General features: G+C 42.1%; 1 protein-coding gene across 1 annotated transcript; it reads left to right on the forward strand.

The window, feature by feature from the left end:
- Nucleotides 1-755: 755 nt before the first annotated feature.
- c1galt1b (core 1 synthase, glycoprotein-N-acetylgalactosamine 3-beta-galactosyltransferase, 1b) lies at nucleotides 756-10,388 on the forward strand. The gene is made up of 4 exons (XM_041888232.2): nucleotides 756-1,694; nucleotides 2,243-2,502; nucleotides 3,380-4,044; nucleotides 8,398-10,388. The coding sequence occupies exons 2-4, from the start codon at nucleotides 2,277-2,279 to the stop codon at nucleotides 8,722-8,724; spliced, it is 1,218 nt and encodes a 405-aa protein (XP_041744166.1). The 5' UTR covers nucleotides 756-1,694; nucleotides 2,243-2,276; the 3' UTR covers nucleotides 8,725-10,388.
- The last annotated feature ends 8,577 nt before the right edge of the window (nucleotides 10,389-18,965 follow it).

The following is an 18,965-nucleotide window of genomic DNA, read 5'->3' on the forward strand; positions in this document are numbered from 1 at the left end:
TTGGGCAAGATATGCCACAGTGTTTACTGATATTTTGAGGAATTCCCTCAGTGGTTTCAAGTGATAGGCTTATATGAAGTTTGAGGAAACTACTGCTTTTTCTGTCAACAACCCTCGCAACACCCTCACATTTTTATACTATTTGTTTGAAGTCAGTCGTTTGTGGAAGCTATCATAAATTATAAAGAAAATCTTTGTTACTACTCAGAGGAGAGCAACTGCCTCTCATTGTAGCCACGGCGGTACTGCAGGCATTGTAGTGAATATAATAATTGTTTCGAAGACCATTATGGTACCAATAATTGCTTCTAATACACCGGACGTATTTCCTTGAACAGATTATTTGAAAATCGGCGGGACAGGTGTATTTACTTTGGTAATTGTATTCCTCATCCAATTCATAATGTAATTGTGGTCCTCTGTAGCTCAGCTGGTAGAGCACAGCGCTTGTAACGCCAAGGTAGTGGGTTCGATCCCCAGGACCACCCATACACAAAAAAATGAATGCACGCATGACTAAGTCGCTTTGGATAAAAGCGTCTGCTAAATGGCATATTATTATTATTATTATTATTTAGTTGCTAATTGCAGCCTGCAGTACCCCATTCGGCCTTTATCTTGAGGTATTCAATGAGGGGGCAGCACTGAGTTAAGCCTGCAACGTTCCCCTGCTCAGACGTTGCATGCATCAACCAATGGTTTCGTGCCACGTCATCGACTGTCAGCGACTGCCAGATTGCTATAACATATGTGATTAGCTGATACTTAAAATACTTATCCAGGCGTTGTAAGATCTGGTATGCATCAGTATTGCCTGGGCAGAGGATCACCTGATCGATGGCTTGCCCTGAGTCTTCACATAGGAATGAATGGTGTCACCTGATCGATGGCGTTGTCCATTCATATATAGTCATTGGGCTAGTTCGTTTTGAGCGGAGTTTATACAGTTCAGACCATTCCATTGGTACTTAACCGAAATCTCCACTCACCCGGGGCACCGGGCCATGCAAAACGAACTTGCCCACTGCTTTTTGCTAGAGTACTTGTTCTAACAAATTTTCTTTACCTCTGTGCTCTGGTGCAACTCAATGATTGGTTGTGCTTGCTCCGTGGACATACAATGATCCAATAGAAACTTAACAGTATTTAAAGGGCGGGGACTAAGGCAAGACAGAGCAAACGATTAAGCAATCAATGACTGGGCCTACGCATGAGAAACTGATGTTGGCATTTTTGGTAAACGCAACACCGCCACCGTAAAGAGGCGTTTTACACGTTATTTTATACCTCAATAAAACCATACTGGTTTTACATCGAAGTTGAGCCTGTGGCTAAAGTAGTTACATTTTATTTTGACATTTGTATGAAAGACTCCGGATAATCTTAGCTAGAGAATCAGTATTGGTTTCGGATGACAGTTGGAATTGATGTCTCGTTTCGCTTATCTAAGTTGGCTGGCTGAAATTGATGTGCGATGCGGCTAGCTACCAAACCCACAGAGCTAGCTAGTTAGCGGAAGAAAATTCCAAGAGAAAACTGTTTTCACCCCTTCAACGCCAAGTGGTATTTGTTTTTGACGAGATGGTGTTTTACTTCTGAACAAATGGCTCTCTTAACATGACACGCGCCACAGTTTCCCCACTTTTCAACTGGACCCAAGAGAGGGACTTTTCCGAAATGGCGTTAAAGTAGTGGTAAGGGCCTGCTAACCACCAATTTCTCTTTTGACATCTCCACCGGACATAGCTATTCTCGCAGGGATAGACAATTTAAAGGCCTGCAATTTAATGTATGTTACTAGCCAACAGTGACCCTGCCACACTTACTTTGGTAGCTAACATAGTGTGGCAGGTTCAGCTATGTAGCTAGCTGTATTTTATTTATTATTTATGAGATCACAGATCTAAAATGTATTGGCATGCTGTTTACATTATTATCATATAACTAGCTACAATGAAAATAGTCAGCTAAATGAACTAATGTTAAGTTTCCTCCCTACTCCAATAATGTACACACCATATAATAATCTCTCTCCCCTCATGTCTTTGCATAGAGCCCAGCAGTTGTATATGCCTGTCAAACAATGTTCTAAGTCAGGGTTTCCCAAATTCGCCCCCCCCGCGCACGTTTTAGTTTTTGCCCTAACATTATACAGCAAGGACCGAGTTTGGGAAACCCAGCTCTCAGTTAACACCACCCTTTCTGTCCCTGCCTCTCTTGTTTGTCTTGACTCTTGAAATAGGGATTCAGCTTGAGGCACATTGTTAGAGTTTGTCATGAAGGCGCTGGGCTCGCGCTGCGCCTTCTTCATAGGGTTCCTGGTGGGGACCTGTACGCTCTATGTGTTCCTACATCAGGTGTGGTTCGAGAGGACCTTCTCAACACTTCAGCCCGATGGCTTGGAGAAGACAGCGGCTCAGCTACATGAGCTGGAGGAGGACAGCAAGAACTGGAAGAAGGAGAGGTCGGCCCTCTTCAACCTCAACCACCCACACCACAAAGGTACAGTGCCAGAGTGAGATGGTAGTTTTAACAGCCAGCGGTCAATACTAAGCTTCACAGGATTGTATTTATCTTCTAATCTTGACAGATTTCAAATAGAGCCACTGAGCCTGTAATGTTACATACATTTATGGCTGAGATCACAAATAGAAATGCATTTATAAAGTGACATGACTCATGTACTTCCTTATGTGCTTAGCACATCCTTATGTTAAGCACATGGTTTTTATCTTGCCTAGTCTATCTTGATAATGCATCTGATCGTCACCAGTTTTATTAAAAACTTTAAAACAATCTTTAATGGTTGTTGAGACAGGGAAGTGGATGGTAGTTCCTGGTTATCTGGTAAATAAGTTAACGGAAGCAACCTTTGTTCCAAAGAGGGTTAGGGTTGGGTTGAAGAAGTAATATGGCCACGATCATGGGTTGCTGTACACATTCTACTACTCTATAGGCCTATGTTCTGTTTGTGCACTCTTCTAGAATACACTGTGTGACTGTAGTAATTAATGTAGTAATCGTGACTCATTACCATATTACATATCTACAGATTTACAATAGCTCAGGGCAATGTTAATTGTTATGCCCATATCCTCTTAGAATAAACATTAGCAGTGTCTTCTGCAGCCAAATCCAACAGTGTACTGTATTTATCTTCATACAGAGTGAAACAGTAGCCTAATTGGTCATAAGATCATGCTGTGCCTTTAGGCGGTATTTCCATATATCCCTAAATACGCTTTAAATTGATAAATGCATTTATCATCCATGTTATTTAGAACAATGGGGTCTTTGCTTCTGCAGAGTTTTGAGTAGGATTTGAAGACATGCAGACTGATGGATAATAAATTAAAAACTAAATTCCCCCCCCTTCCAGGTGAGGACAGCCACATGGCAGATGAGCTGTACAAGAAGGTGCGCATCCTTTGCTGGGTGATGACCGGGCCCAACAACCTGCAGAAGAAGGCCCGCCACGTAAAGAACACCTGGAGCCGCCACTGTAACGTGGTGGTGTTCATGAGCTCTGTGGACGACCCAGACTTCCCCACTGTGGGGCTGGGCACCAAGGAAGGCCGCGACCAGCTCTACTGGAAGACCATCCGGGCCTTCCACTACGCCCTGGAGAACCATGGAGACGAGGCCGACTGGTTCCTTAAGGCCGACGACGACACCTACGTTGTCGTGGACAACCTGCGCTGGGTGCTGGCCAACCACACGCCAGAGGAGCCCATCTACTTTGGACGCAGGTTTAAGCCCTACACCAAGCAGGGCTACATGAGCGGCGGGGCAGGCTACGTGCTGAGCAAAGAGGCCCTTAAGAGGTTCGTGGAGGGCTTTAAGACCAAGGTGTGCACCCACACCACCCACGTGGAGGACCTGGCCATGGGCCAGTGCATGGAGAAGGTGGGGGTGGTGGCCGGGGACGCCAGAGACACCGTCCTCAGGGAGACCTTCCATCCCTTTGTCCCTGAGCAGCACCTCACCTCCAAGTTCTCCAAGAGCTTCTGGTACTGGAGCTACTGCTACTACCCCATCTCAGAGGTAAGTACCGGGAGGCAAGGGGAGGCTGTTGTTGGGCTGAATAAGTAAGTTAGCGGCTTAGCTGTGATTTTAGTTCAATACTTGACGATATGCAGTTATGTACAGTAACTAGCATTCAGACTTGCCATTAGTCCATGAACTCTATGGGTCAAAACCATCAGCTATTGTAGCTCCGAAACACTCAAGAAGTCATGAAAAACAAAAAGTTTGTTAAAAAAATCCAATAGAAAGACTTAAAACAACACAATATTTAAAAATGTACAGGAGCTCTCTGCCTAGGCTTCCTCATGGTGCCATGGCAACCACGGAACCCCAAAATATAATAGAATGAAATAGTGAATAGAACAGGCTTGGAACCTCTAACCCTGGCAATTTGACAGGTAAACTAGTGTACACTTGCAATGGCTGCCTGGTATTGTGATGCAATAATTTCCATGGTAATGTAGAATGTTAACTGATGTGGCTCATGCAATTTAATGTATTTCTTGTAATGTCAGTTGAGTTGAATCAAGAAATCACAGCACATATTTTACTTCCTGCTTTGCTCCTATGGGTACTCGCAATGGCCGCCAGTCCGCCCATTATGCCATCATTGACTTGAATGGGGATGCCCGTTTTATTCATTTTATTTTAATGTAATTTATTGCTTTTTATCCTGCAGATTTTCTTATGTGTGTGTGTATATATGTATATTGCGCTATTCAAACGGTTATTACGGTAACCGTGGTCATTTGGATGGCCAATTAGTCATCCAACATTCCATGACGTTACAGCCCTAGTGGTAGACCTTTGTCAAACATAACTACCAGACCATAGCGTGTTCAATAGACCAAGGCGTCATGGACTATTTACTGAATAGACCCAACCAAGCCTAAGATGACACCAGGTATTGATGATGTCCTAGTGAAACCAGTGCTGCTGCTATGCCTGCTAATGAGGCGGGTAAAGCCTTTTTAAGCCTAATTATCATTCACCTTAGTTTTATCCTGATACAAACATGTAAAGCAGGAAGGACAAGGGACTGATTGTGTTCCCACATAATAGTGTGTAATTTTAAGGGTGTACAATCACTGCCCAGAGTGGGTGTAAAAGCGCTTTAGTGATGCAATTTCACTTCCTTATGTTATAAAATACATTTTACCAAGACAAATTATGATTCTCCATGTTCTGAATCATTCAGTGGGGTCTTTCTCTAACATTATATGCAAAAAGTCGGATTTCGTAACCTAATACATCCGATAATAAACACTGCGCTCTGTTGACAGAGCGGTGCCGCTTCTCGCAGCGACTTTGAGGATTTTACATATTGTGGTCATCTGCAAAGTTGTTTCCGCGGGTGGCAAAATGAAAATGACGTGCAGAATTACACTGAACAAAAATATAAACGCAGTGTTTGTCCCATGTTTCATGAGCTGAAATAAGAGGCCAGAAATGTTCCATACGCACAAAGCTTATTTCTCTCAAATGTTGTGCACAAATTGATTTATCCCTGTTAGTAAGCATTTCTCCTTTGCCAAGATAATCCATCCACCTGACAGGTGTGGCATATCAAGGAACTGATTAAACAGCATGATCATTACACAGGTGCACCTTGTGCTGGGGACAATAAAAGGCCACTCTAAAATGTGCAGTTTTGTCACAACACAATGCCACAGATGTTTCACATTTTTAGGGAGGGTGCAATTGGCATGCTGACTGCAGGAACGTCCACCAGAGCTGTTGACAGATTTTTATTCTTAATTTCTCTACCATAAGCCACCTCCAATGTCGTTTTAGAGAATTTGGCAGTACGTCCAACCGTCCTCACAACCACAGAACACGTGTGACCACGCCAGCCCAGGACCTCCACATCCGGCTTCTTCATCTGCGGGATCGTCTGAGACCAGCCACCTGGACAGCTGATGAAACTGTGGGTTTGCACAACCGAAGAATTTCCACACAAACTGTCAAACCGCCTCAGGGAAGCTCATCTGCGTGCTTGTTGTCCTCACCAGGGTCTTGACCTGACTGCAGTTCGGCGTCGTAACCGACTTCAGTGGTCCACTGGCACACTGGAGAAATGTGCTCTTCATGGATGAATCCCGGTTTTGACTGTACCTGTCAGATGGCAGACGTTGTGTGGGCAAGCAGTTTGCTGATGTCAATGTTGTGAACAGTGTCCCGTGGTGCTGGGGGTATGGGCAGGCATAAGCTACGGACAACGAACACTATTGCATTTTATCGATGGCAATTTGAAAGCACAGAGATACCGTGACAAGATCCTGAGGCCCGTTGTCGTGCCATTCATCCGCTGCCATCACGTCATGTTTCAGCATGATAATGCATGGGTACCATGTCGCAAGGATTTGTACACAATTCCTGGAAGCTGAAAATGTCCCAGTTCTTCCATGGCCTGCATACTCACAAGACCTGTCACCCAGTGAGCGTGTTTTGGATGCTCTGGATCGACGTGTACGACAGTGTTCCAGTTCCTGCCAATATCCAGCAACTTCGCACAGCCTTTGAAGAGGAGTGGGACAACATTCCACCGGCTACAATCAACAGCCTGATCAACTATGCGACGGTGATGTGTCCAAATGGTGGTCACACCAGATATTGACAGGTTTTCTGATCCACCCCCTAACTTTGTATTTTTAACCTCTACAGGATCGGTGTTCTGTATACGGAATGGTTGAGCTAACGTGTGCTAATGTGATTAGCATGACTGTTGTAAGTAACAGCAAACTTTCCAGGACCTAGACCATGTCTTATATGGGCAGAAAGCTTACATTCTTATTAATCTAACTGCACTGTCCAATTTACAGTAGCTATTACAGTGAAAAAATACCATGCTATTGTTTGAGGAGCGTGCACAACAACAAACTTATCAAGGCAACTGGTTTGATACATTCACCTCTGAAGGTAAATAATGTACTTACATTCAGTAATCTTGCTCTGATTTTTCATCCTAAGGGTCCCAGTGATAAAATGTAGCAGTTTTGTTTGATAAAATCAATTTTTAAATTCAAATGTAGGAACTGGGTTCCACAGTTTGAACCCCTGCTGTCTGTGGCTCCACACCCACCCCGCCCGGCCATCTAGATGTGTGAACGTTAGTGTATAAGCTAATGCTCCATCATGTATGACATTCCTGGGAGTGTGTAAACTTACATTCTGTATTACCGTATAATTTTTGTATGTTCTCTATAGTTATGTACTTGAAAATGTATCAATTGACCAATTTGGGAAGACTTGATACAAAGTCCAGTATTGCAACGCTTCACTGGATCAATATGAAACTTTGGACACACTGCTGCCAGCTAGTGGCCAAAATCTAAACTGCAATATATTGTGGCCTTTCTCTTGCATTTCAAAGATGAACACTTATTTTTTTGAAAACGCATGTTTTTTTTGTTTGTATTATCTTTTACCAGATCTAATGTGTTATATTCTCCTACATTATTTTCATAAACTTCAAAGTGTTTCCTTTCAAATGGTATCAAGAATATGCATATCCTTGCTTCAGGTCCTGAGCTACAGGCTGTTAGATTTGTGTGTGTCATTTTAGGCGAAAATGGGGAAATAAAGTGTCCGATCCTGAAGAGGTTAAGGTATCTGTGACCAACATTCGGTAAGTATTTAGACCCTTCACTTTTTCCACATTTTGTTACGTTACAGCCTTATTCTAAAATCATCAATCTACACACAATACCCCATAATGACAAAGCAAAAACAGGTTTTTAGAAATGTTTGCAATTTAATACATTTTCGAATAAGGCTGTAACGTAACAATGTGGGAAAAGTGAAGGGGTCTGCATACTTTCCGAATGCACTGTATATCTGTATTCCCAGTTGTTAAATCCATAGATTAGGCCCTAATAAATGTATTTCATTGGACTGATTACCATATTTGAACTGTAACTCAGTAAAATCTTTTCAATTGTTGCAATTTCTATTTTTGTTCAGTGTAAATGTAAAAGGCTTTGAAAAATAAAAAGCTTGCGGTACTCTTTGCTCCGTTGACATTTCAGAGACGCTTGTTTTTCGGAGAAATCTTTGAAAAAACACAGGATTTTCGCATGAATATGAAAAGCTAATAATCAAATATGTAAATGTCTGGTCTCAAAATCGATATCTATCTTACCTCTGTTTTATATCCTCCGGCTGAGTTCAACGGTGAGCCTGTCTGTTTGCCTTAATTCTTGCACAGCATCCAGCCTAGCTGACATTTTAGTTTTACTACTAAATTGTTAGATGAAGCATTGTCCCCTGTCCAGTATGTTGTTGTGTAATGCTAAACCGAGCCGGTCTTGGACCGCCCTCACTGTCTGTACTCCTCATTTTTCCTTTCCCATCCTGGTGTTTTTCCCGTAGGGGCCAAATTGCTGCTCGGACCTGTCTGTGTCTTTCCACTATGTGGACGCGTCCCTCATGTACCTGTTGGAGTACTACACCTACCACCTGCGTGCCTTTGGCTACAGGTACCGCTACCAGCCCCCAAGCCCCCTGGGCTATAAGATTGAGGCTTGGGATGGGGCAGACGGGGGACACTCGTACTCCAAAGAGCAACCGGCCATCCAGAGGGGGCCACTGGCGAGGGTGGAGGGTCCGTCCAGGACAGACAGGAAACAGGAAATGATGCCTCTTGCTGCAGCGGAGGAGAAAGACCCGCCTGCTGCTGCGCAGGATGACAAGCAGTAGCAGCCTTGTGTGTCAGAGAGTGTGTGTGTGTGGGGGGTTGCTTTTGAGCGTTCATGTTTTTACGTCTGTATGGACGCACCTGCACACATTTTTACAGAAGTGAAAAGACTGTGTCAACTGTGGGGCCTCCAAAGAAAAGTGCTGTTGTGAAGGATTCTGTTGGTGGTGAAGAATGTCTACTGTGACTGGCTGTGTGTTGGTTGGGTTATCACTGGCACCAACCCATCCTTTTTTAGTCCTAATGTAAAAAAGTTTGATACCACACAGACTCCATGTTGAAATGTCAACAGTCCTTAATGTTTTCTAAATATTTAACATGATTGTTATTTCAAATACCTATTTTAATCAATGTTTGTTATTTCAAATACCTATTTTAATCAATGTTTGTTATTTCAAATACCTATTTTAATCAATGTTTTAATTCCCTCAGAGTTCTTGAACCACTCTTAAGACACCATCAAATGGTTAAAGGATGCCTTAGTGAGTAGTCCTGGGCAAACGTAACTGTAGGAGGTTCCTATTGAACTGGTTCATCTTGCTACTCACCACCGTAACCAGTATGACCACTCCTCACAGCTCTGGCTTTAACATTGAGCTGACTAGATTAACTGGATTTATCAGATAGGATTTACTGGGTGATTTCGGATCCGCTTCGCTACCCTAATCAACCTAAGCTACTAGGGGTTGAAACCAAACTTGGTCTTAGATCTGCGTTTTATTTATACTCATAGGAAAAATTCTGTAATATGACGTTAAGAAGACCAGCAGGTCGTTCAGACATACTGTTGAAGAGTGGTAACGAGAGAGAGAGAAAGAGTCACTTTAATCCTAGGAGACCTCGCTCTCTATCAGCCCCAGTAGCTTGTGCCTTGTGAAGCATGATTGTGTGCAACTTTAGTTGCACATTTTGACACTGCACTGTGACAAAGTCTAAAAAGTTTGGACATGTCGCTTGAACCTACCTGTGCATGTTCAGTTAGCCTATCTCTAGAGAACAGTTTTTGCACCTTGTTGGATTGGATATTGTTTTCATTTGTTTGATTCAAGTTCTATTTAAACCTGTTATGGATAGGGTATTTTAATGTATTTGGGGCTTTTTAAGTGAATTACTTTTTAAAAGCGTATGAGTCAAGAATTCTATGGGGAGGATTTTCTGGGAAATGACCAAATGGGTGGGGATGTCTGGTATGTGATGTCATTAGTTGATTTTACTGACCTTGTTTTTTTTTTAATGAATCTTCATTGTATTATATCTCCATTTTCTTATTCTGTATACTTTTACAGTATATTATACTTTTTGAGCAAAGTGACTCATTGATCATCTCAGAAACAACCACACAGGGTGTCTTGTCTTTTCTTCTTCAGTTCTAATGGGACTTGTGTCTATAGCCCTGTATTCCACTGGGTTATGAAGTCTATGTATAGACATGAGTAAATTTAACATCCTGTACATGGTGCTGTGTATTGGTTAGACATATTTGCACAAACAGAGTGGCTGTATAGGAGGTGTATTGACAGTAAACAGTATAGCAGTTAGTTAGACATTTATCACATGGCAGCCTGCATGTACAGCCATTGTAAGTTAAACAGTAAACCAAATCAGCATGTATGTTATTCTGTATTATTTTAAACCTGTTTCAAACAAGAATGACGAAGTATCCTCATTTTCTCGTCCTTTCTACTTCTACTTCACTGTACGAGTCGTCATTTCACAACACTGATCAAGTAACTAAGTCCTGTTCTTTACTGCAGTGGAGATCTGAGTCACCCAACTGGCTTATTTCCCTGACTTTGAATGGCTCTTAAAAGCTCTGGCGCTGTCAAGTTTGTTGCACTTACTCTATGTATACCTAACTCCTCCTGGGGTAAACAGCGCATGACGTCAGTGTGTAAGGTGCGGGGAAGGTCCACTCCTTGAACCATTAAACAAAGGCAGCACCTGTGTGCAATGTCACCGTTCATTGTAGTGTTTGGCCCTGTAGATGGTGTGAAGATCACGTGGATCAGAGTTAAGTCTGCTGTAAATACCTGCCAATTAACACGCCTCTGGCTTTCTCTCTCTGGTGTGTGTGTTGGTACAAGCAACCCAATCCTCTATATAGTTCACATTCTTGTAAAAGGGAACGGTGTACAGAACTGTATCTACTGTTTGTTGGCAGTGACTGCAAGAAGTGACCATATATGTGGTTATTATAGTGTCATATAACCATACTTTACAGTATGTTCTCAAAGGCATAAGTTTACTCAGCTATGTATGTCTAATCTCTCCCCACCAGTTACGCTGATTTATTGACTGTACAGTTACCTGGTGTGTGTGACATGACATCTCAGACAGAGGTGCGCCAGGGGTTACCAAAGGCTGGTACAGTATATTATCATGTTCAACACGACCCTTCATCTGGTATAACTTAATACATTAGATAACATTACATTAATTTGCAATACTTTACATGTGTATTTACAGATAATCATAAATTCTTCTCTCGTGGTGGTGAGAAATAAGCATAGTGGTATCACTGCAAGACTATGGTTTCTCAGTAAACATCCTATTTAGAGCGACTCTGGGTGAATGATGTGCATACAGTCCGGCGTAGTGCACTCTGCTTTGCGGTGTTGGGTTGAAAGGGACGAGGCAGGACCCTACACACCAGGTGCAAATCTGAGCAGAGAGATGAGAAGGAGAAAAATGGAGAACAAAACTCAGTGGTCAGATCTACCAAGATGACAGAGCAGCACTAAGCAGTAGCACAACAGTCCAGCCAGCACAGGGCTGATAACTAATACAATCTAGAGGCTTTCTGTTAGAGATTAATTTATGAATATTCAATTCACTCCATATTAGACCATAATGGTCTCTAACAGATATGGGTCTCAATCAATCAATCAATTTTATTTTATATAGCCCTTCTTACATCAGCTAATATCTCGAAGTGCTGTACAGAAACCCAGCCTAAAACCCCAAACAGCTAGTAATGCAGGTGTAGAAGCACGGTGGCTAGGAAAAACTCCCTAGAAAGGCGAAAACCTAGGAAGAAACCTAGAGAGGAACCAGGCTATGAGGGGTGGCCAGTCCTCTTCTGGCTGTGCCGGGTGAAGATTATAACAGAACCATGCCAAGATGTTCAAAAATGTTCATAAGTGACAAGCATGGTCAAATAATAATCAGGAATAAATCTCAGTTGGCTTTTCATAGCCGATCATTAAGAGTTGAAAACAGCAGGTCTGGGACAGGTAGGGGTTCCATAACCGCAGGCAGAACAGTTGAAACTGGAATAGCAGCAAGGCCAGGCAGACTGGGGACAGCAAGGAGTCACCACGGCCGGTAGTCCCGACGTATGGTCCTAGGTGCTCAGGTCTCTCAGTTGGCTTTTCATAGCCGATCATTAAGAGTTGAAAACAGCAGGTCTGGGACAGGTAGGGGTTTCGTAACCGCAGGCAGAACAGTTGAAACTGGAATAGCAGCAAGGCCAGGCGGACTGGGGACAGCAAGGTGTCATCATGCCCGGTAGTCCTGACGTATGGTCCTAGGGCTCAGGTTCTCAGAGAGAAAGAGAGAACGAGAGAATTAGAGAGAGCATACTTAAATTCACACAGGACACTGGATAAGACAGGAGAAGTACTCCAGGTATAACCAACTAACCCCAGCCCCCGACACATAAACTACTGCAGCATAAATACTGGAGGCTGAGACAGGAGCGGTCCGGAGACACTGTGGCCCCATCCGAAGAAACCCCCGGACAGGGCCAAACAGGAAGGATATAACCCCACCCACTCTGCCAAAGCACAGCCCCCGCACCACTAGAGGGATATCCTCAACCACCAACTTACAATCCTGAGACAAGGCCGAGTCAATCACTGAGATGACTTTGAAGTGTTGTTTTTGTAATGTTTGGTGTGGTCATTTCATGTAAAATTCCTACTTGCCTCAGTCTCCCTTTCTTGATGAGAATGCCGCCTCTTGGCTGTGGATATTCCTTCGCTCTCCAGGGCTGCGGGATGGCTATCACCACGCACAGATCAACACGTTAAACAGGCTTAGTTAGGAAACACGTTCCCCAGCGTTCCATAGCCATTATCTACTTTGGCATTTGGGAATTCCACAAAGTGCCACTGGAGGGCAAACTGTCTCCAGGCTTTGCTTTCCTCCTCTTCCCAGCCTCCGCTCTGTGTAGCGTACAGTAGCTACCCATTGGGCACAGACATCTGTTAAATGTCTATTTTTGATTTACATTTGGTTGTCAACTAACCTGAATTCAACGTGAAATCAACAAAACATTTCACAATGTAATTGGATTTAGGTTAAAAGTTGGATGAAAAAAGACTCCTTATGTTGAAGATTTAAAAAAAAATCCAATCAGTTTTCCATGTTGATTCAATGTCATCACATAGATTTTTGTTGTTGTTGAAATGTGTAAAACTGGGTGAATCAACGCTGTTTTGTCCAGAGGGTAGTTACTCACCTGACCCGGAGCTCCTGCGACCCAGGAGGCCGACAAAGACGTCATTCATGTCTCCTACAGAAAAATAGTTTTTGGTTCTTTAAAAACGTTATTACATACGCAACATTTTCATTAAAAGGTGTTGGATAAAATTGTTCTGGTTTTTGTGACTGAGCATTTACACCTGGAAATAAGATGATCACATATTACAGTATGTTACCACTGTTAGGTCTATCTACATGCTGCATTTTAATTCATCTTCAGATGTATTAGTCACAGACAAGCTGCCTTAGATAAACCTACTGTGTATCGCATAAATAAAAACAAATAAAAAAATCTGTTGATTACATTTACAGATGGCGGGCTATCCATGAGTCATGCAGTCATCCATATAATGTATACTGTAGAAGAGCCAGCTAACAGTGACAGAAAACAAATGCTCTCTGGACCCCGGAGTCCCAGATTCTTACCTGCACTTCTCCTGCCCATCAGACCCACAAAGGTGTCGTAGTCGATGTCGCTGTACCTCTTAGAATGAGTTAAATCACTGCTGAGGTAGTCTGGGCTGACCTGGGAGAGCAGATAGTTTGTATCAATAAAGAACTCAATAAATTACTGCACTTTTTTGATTAATTTAGAATTATTTTGTGAGATTAATATACAGACCAACCACTACATGAACCAAGTCAACCGTGAGGAAAGGGCAAAACCTCAGACTTTTCCATAGAACTGTAATATTTACTGAACTAAAATATAAACGCAATATGTGAAGTTTTGGTCCCATGTTTCATGAGCTGAAATAAAAGATCCCAGAAATGTTCCAAATGCACAAAAACCTTATTTCTCTCAAATGTTGTGTACAAATTAGTTTACATCCCTGTGAGCATTTCTCCTTTGGCAAGATAATTACATTTACATTTTAGTCATTTAGCAGACGCTCTTATCCAGAGCGACTTACAGTTAGTGCATAATTTTTTTTCTTCCATACTGGAAAAATCCATCCACCTAACAGGTGTGGCATATCAAGAAGCTGATTAAAGAGCATGATCATTACACAGGTGCACCTTGTGCTGGGCACAATAAAAGGCCACTCTAAAATGTGCAGTTTTGTCACACAACACAATTTCACAGATGTCTCAAGTTTTGAGGGAGCGTGCAATAGCATGCTGATGGCAGGAATGTCCACCAGAACTGTTGCCAGAGAATTGAACGTTAATTTCTCTACAATAAGACGCCTCCGCCGTCATTTTAGAGAATTTGGCAGTACGTCCAACCAGCCTCTCAACCACAGACCACATGTATGGCGTCGCATGGGCGAGCGGTTTGCTGATGTCAACGTTGTGAACAGTGCCCCATGGTGGCGGTGGGGTTATGGTATGGGCAGGCATAAGCTGCATGCACCAAACACAATTGCATTTTATCTATGTCAATTTGAATGCACAGAGATACTGTGACGAGATCCTGAGGGACTTTTTATTTAAGGTATCTGTAACCAACAGATGCATATCTGCATTCCCAGTTGTGAAATCCATAGATTAGGGCCTAATGTATTTATTTCAATTGACTGACTTCCTCATATGAACTATAACTCAGTAAAATCGTAGAAATTGTTGCATGTTGCGTTTATATTTTTGTTTAGTATAGATACTAGAGCAGTCTGTACCTGCAGTTTTGAGTTGTAGAATTCCTCTTCACAGTCTGATGCCATTGGGCATGAGATGAGAATAACCAGTAAAGTCAATATGGCCAGTGCCCAGCTGTTTCCCATCATGCTGTCCAGATGGAATACAGTGTAAACTGAGGGAGAAGAAATGCCAGCCATGCCAACAATGAGAAACAGGGGAGGGGTAAAATGTATCTTTTAAATAGGCAAATATTTGTACTGAGACATTTTTATTTTTGTATTAATGTATACATTTTGTAAAACTAACCCTTATAAAATAAGTAAATTGTTTTTAAAAATCCAGACGTACATTAGCAATTATTTCACAAGATGTACAGGAAGTATTTTCCAAGCCCCCCAAATGATATTGCACAAATAAATACTGGGAAAAAAGTAAAATAAAGCACATCACTGGATGCTGTAAGATTACAGTATTCACTAAATATTAGAGCACATTTTATTGACTTTTGGCAACACAAGACTGTGTCCCTGAACAATCAATGCAGTGTAGGCATATCTTACTTTTAGCCTTATACATACAGTATTATGTATATAGTCTACTGCCCTATCATTTTGACATAATTAAAAAGATAATTACTTAAATTACAAAAAAAAATTCAAGAATGCATGTTAATAAAAAAGTCTTACCTTATTGATATTTGTTTAATTTTATGTTGATGACAGAGAACCTGCTTCTTCTTCTGTGTAGCCCTCCTATGTTCTACAATGAAAATGAATGTCCACTGCCTGTTCGAAATTCCACCACGATCTATCTCTCCTAATATCTGCCCAATTATTATAGGTACAGGAGAGCACACATCCTCCAATCAGGGTTCGACCAGCTACTCTCTCTCTCTTTCTCTCTCTCTCTTTCGCTCTCTCTCTCTCTCTCTCGCTCTCTCTCTTTCTCTCTCTCTCTCTCTCTCTCGCTCTCTCTCTCTCTTTCTCTCTCTCTCTCTCTCTCGCTCTCTCTCTTTCTCAATTATCATACTTAGTAACAGATGTGTGACATTTCATTATAACCACAGCAATTAGCAATACTAATGACCTTTTACCACAATGATAGGCTACTGTTTGAATAACTAACAGTTAACTCGAGAAGTAGAGAAGTGAAAATTGTATTACGATTTTCCAGTCCCAATTATTATTTTCAATTGCACTGGTAATGCAGTGGTTTACTGCATTCTATCAGTCCCAAGCCTTTGCATTTACAGTACTGTATCTTCTATATTTGGATGTGGCAAGAGACATTGTTAAATTACACATTTAAATTAGTGTCAGTTTTCTTTACAGATGCTGTCAACCTAAACTACTTTTTAGGCATACTGTATTTTCCTCTCAGTAAATGTCATACCTCTGAGTAAATGTATTTTGTACCCAGACTTCATTCCAATTATGTTGAGGTCAGTGGATGATTAATAAACATGATTGATGGGGTCAGTATAGGGCCTTACAGATAGAATAGAGCTCACTGCATACATTTGCAGTCTCAAAATGAATTGGTTAAGAATGCTGGTAGAAAATGATTGAATTTAGTTCTCTTATTGTGTTCAGATAAGAGGGAGAGGTAGTGTGGGTTTGAGGTCACCATTTTTAATAAGAAACTATCTCAGCTTGATGAAATCAATATTTCAATCTTTTCATCGATGTTTGTCTGATTTGTGTCAAATAAGTGAAAGGGTGTCAATAGTTGGGTGCATGGCCCTGACATTTCCAGGCAAATTAGAAAATGGTTGAATGATGGGCGCAGTAATGACTCTAGCCTTCTGAAATCTTGAGATGGAAGGAACAACTTTTGATTAGACCATTGAGTGCAGTTGATTGAACCATTGACTGTGGCAGCTTGAGTCTCTACAGTGTGTACCCAACTGTCCTCTGCATTGAGCACAGTGGTGCAGCTCACCATTCTAAAGCCTTGTGACTGAATGTCTGTGGAAATAACCTTTTATCACCTTTATCACATTTCACAAAAAGGTTTGATGAGTCTGTGTGTGCGTGGGGGGGAGGGCGTGGGGTGCGTCTTATGGGTGTATGTGTCTGCGCTTCTGGTTCTGACTCATGGCGATGTCTCTGTCTCTCTATATGTGGCAGATATCTTGGACAACGGGGTGGAGCGGGGGGTCATTGGGAACCGAGACTAACTTTATCCTAATGATGTTTTGAACAAGACACGTTGTTCAATGTTACTTATCAGTGCATTGTTGGATGATAATGCCTAAAAAGGCTGCCTTCTACCTAAAGTATGTTGCCAGACTACCTGCATGATACAGTTTAGTGTTGCCTTTCCATTCTCACTGCTAAGGCAGACAAATCAGCTGAGTAGAAGTCTATTCAATTTTATATTTACGTAACAGTCACTCAGGCCCTAAGCGCATTCGTGTTTGACAAGAGTTTTATTACTTTAGAGGCAGCTAGAAATAATGCCTGAATGACTTCTGTCGGGGTAGAGGCGGAGGGGAAAACGAACATCATAAACCCTCTCCTGTATTGTAGTGAGTGATGCTGTTCAAAGACTCATTATGGTTCGCTCAAGGTTGGCCATGGAGACAATATGTTTGAGGAAAGTAGCTCCAAGGAGCCAGTATGTTCTTATGAATATAATGAAATTTAACTCCAGAGATGTTGTACAATATAGACATTATGCATTACTTTGCATTGTCAGAATGCAAAAGTGTTGTTCACATGGCTTAGTAATAGGTGTTGCCTTCCTATTGATACGTGTGTGTGTGTGTGTGTTAGTTGTCCTTGGAGATGGAGAGAGAACGTGCATGTTCCCTTTGTGAGTCTGGGCACCTGTATGATACGATGTCTTTGCGATTGTGGGTGACAATCTTTGTGTGAATGTGTGTGGCACGCTCTTCCTCAGTTCTACATGTATTGTGTTTCCTGAGGACAGCATCTTTTCCACATTGTCACCAGGCTGTTAGATGTAACAGGGAGCAAAAAATCTGCCACACACCAACAAGATTGATGACTGGTCCACTCGCACCGCCTTTCTACCACAACTGACAACTGCCATCCATAACCGCCCTACTGCCTTCCCTCACTAACGTAATTATACTCTGTTCATAACATGGATTATGCCTGGGTTTAAATCCCTTTACCCTTAGGGCAGAGTGACAGGGTTGTAATAATATGAACATTAACAAGTGTGTTAGCTTCTCTCCATCGCAGGAATATATATCCAATGGATACTATCCTGAAGTTGTTCACAAACACACACGCATGCACGAATGTGCATACACGCACACACACAGGATGAGAGAACATGCTAACCACACATGGTTTCCACACCTGCCATCCCACAGTCAAATCAAAGTTAACCATGTTACTGAACTGATTAATCAGGCTAACGCAGTATTAGTGAACCACCTGCATTTCATAAGAGAGCTCCCCAATCACTTTATTTTCACTTTGTTCTTCTTTCAAATATGTATTTTTCTTCTTAAAATTAACAATGTAAAATAAATGCAAAGACACTCCTCATCAAATAATGTATGTCACCTTCAATCACGTCCCAAGCCTTGTTTTATTGGTTGATCATGTGTTTTTATGTATTCGGTGGTGTGTGAGACAGTTACCTCGGAGCTCCCTAACCTTGGTTTATTAGTTTGCGTGCTTGTGTTTCAGTGTGTGTTTCCCCTGAGAGACCCCTATCCCATTCTGCTTTATTAGTTCTCTTTCATAATGAGTTTAAATCACAATGTTGTGTAATACACTGCATGACCAAAAGTATGTGGACACCTGCTCATCGAACATCTCATTCCAAAATCATGGTCCCCCCTTTGCTGCTATAACAGCCTCCACTCTTCTGGAAAGGCTTTCCACTAGATGTTTGAACACTGCTGCGGGGACTTGCTTCCATTCAGCCACAAGCATTAGTGAGGTCTCTCACTGATGCTGGGCGATTAGGCCTGGCTCGCAGTTGGCGTTCCAATTCATCCCAACGGTGTTCGATGGGGTTGAGGACAGAGCTCTGTGCAGGCCAGTCAAGTTCTTCCACACCAATCTTGACAAACCATTTCTGTATGGACCTTTCTTTGTGCACTGGGGCATTGTCATGCTGAAACAGGAAAGGGCCTTCCCCAAACTGTTGCCACAAAGTTGGAAGCACAGAATCGTCTAGAATGTCATGCTAT

This window comes from Coregonus clupeaformis, chromosome 10 (assembly GCF_020615455.1).
Source record: "Coregonus clupeaformis isolate EN_2021a chromosome 10, ASM2061545v1, whole genome shotgun sequence".
Classification (NCBI taxonomy): domain Eukaryota; kingdom Metazoa; phylum Chordata; class Actinopteri; order Salmoniformes; family Salmonidae; genus Coregonus; species Coregonus clupeaformis.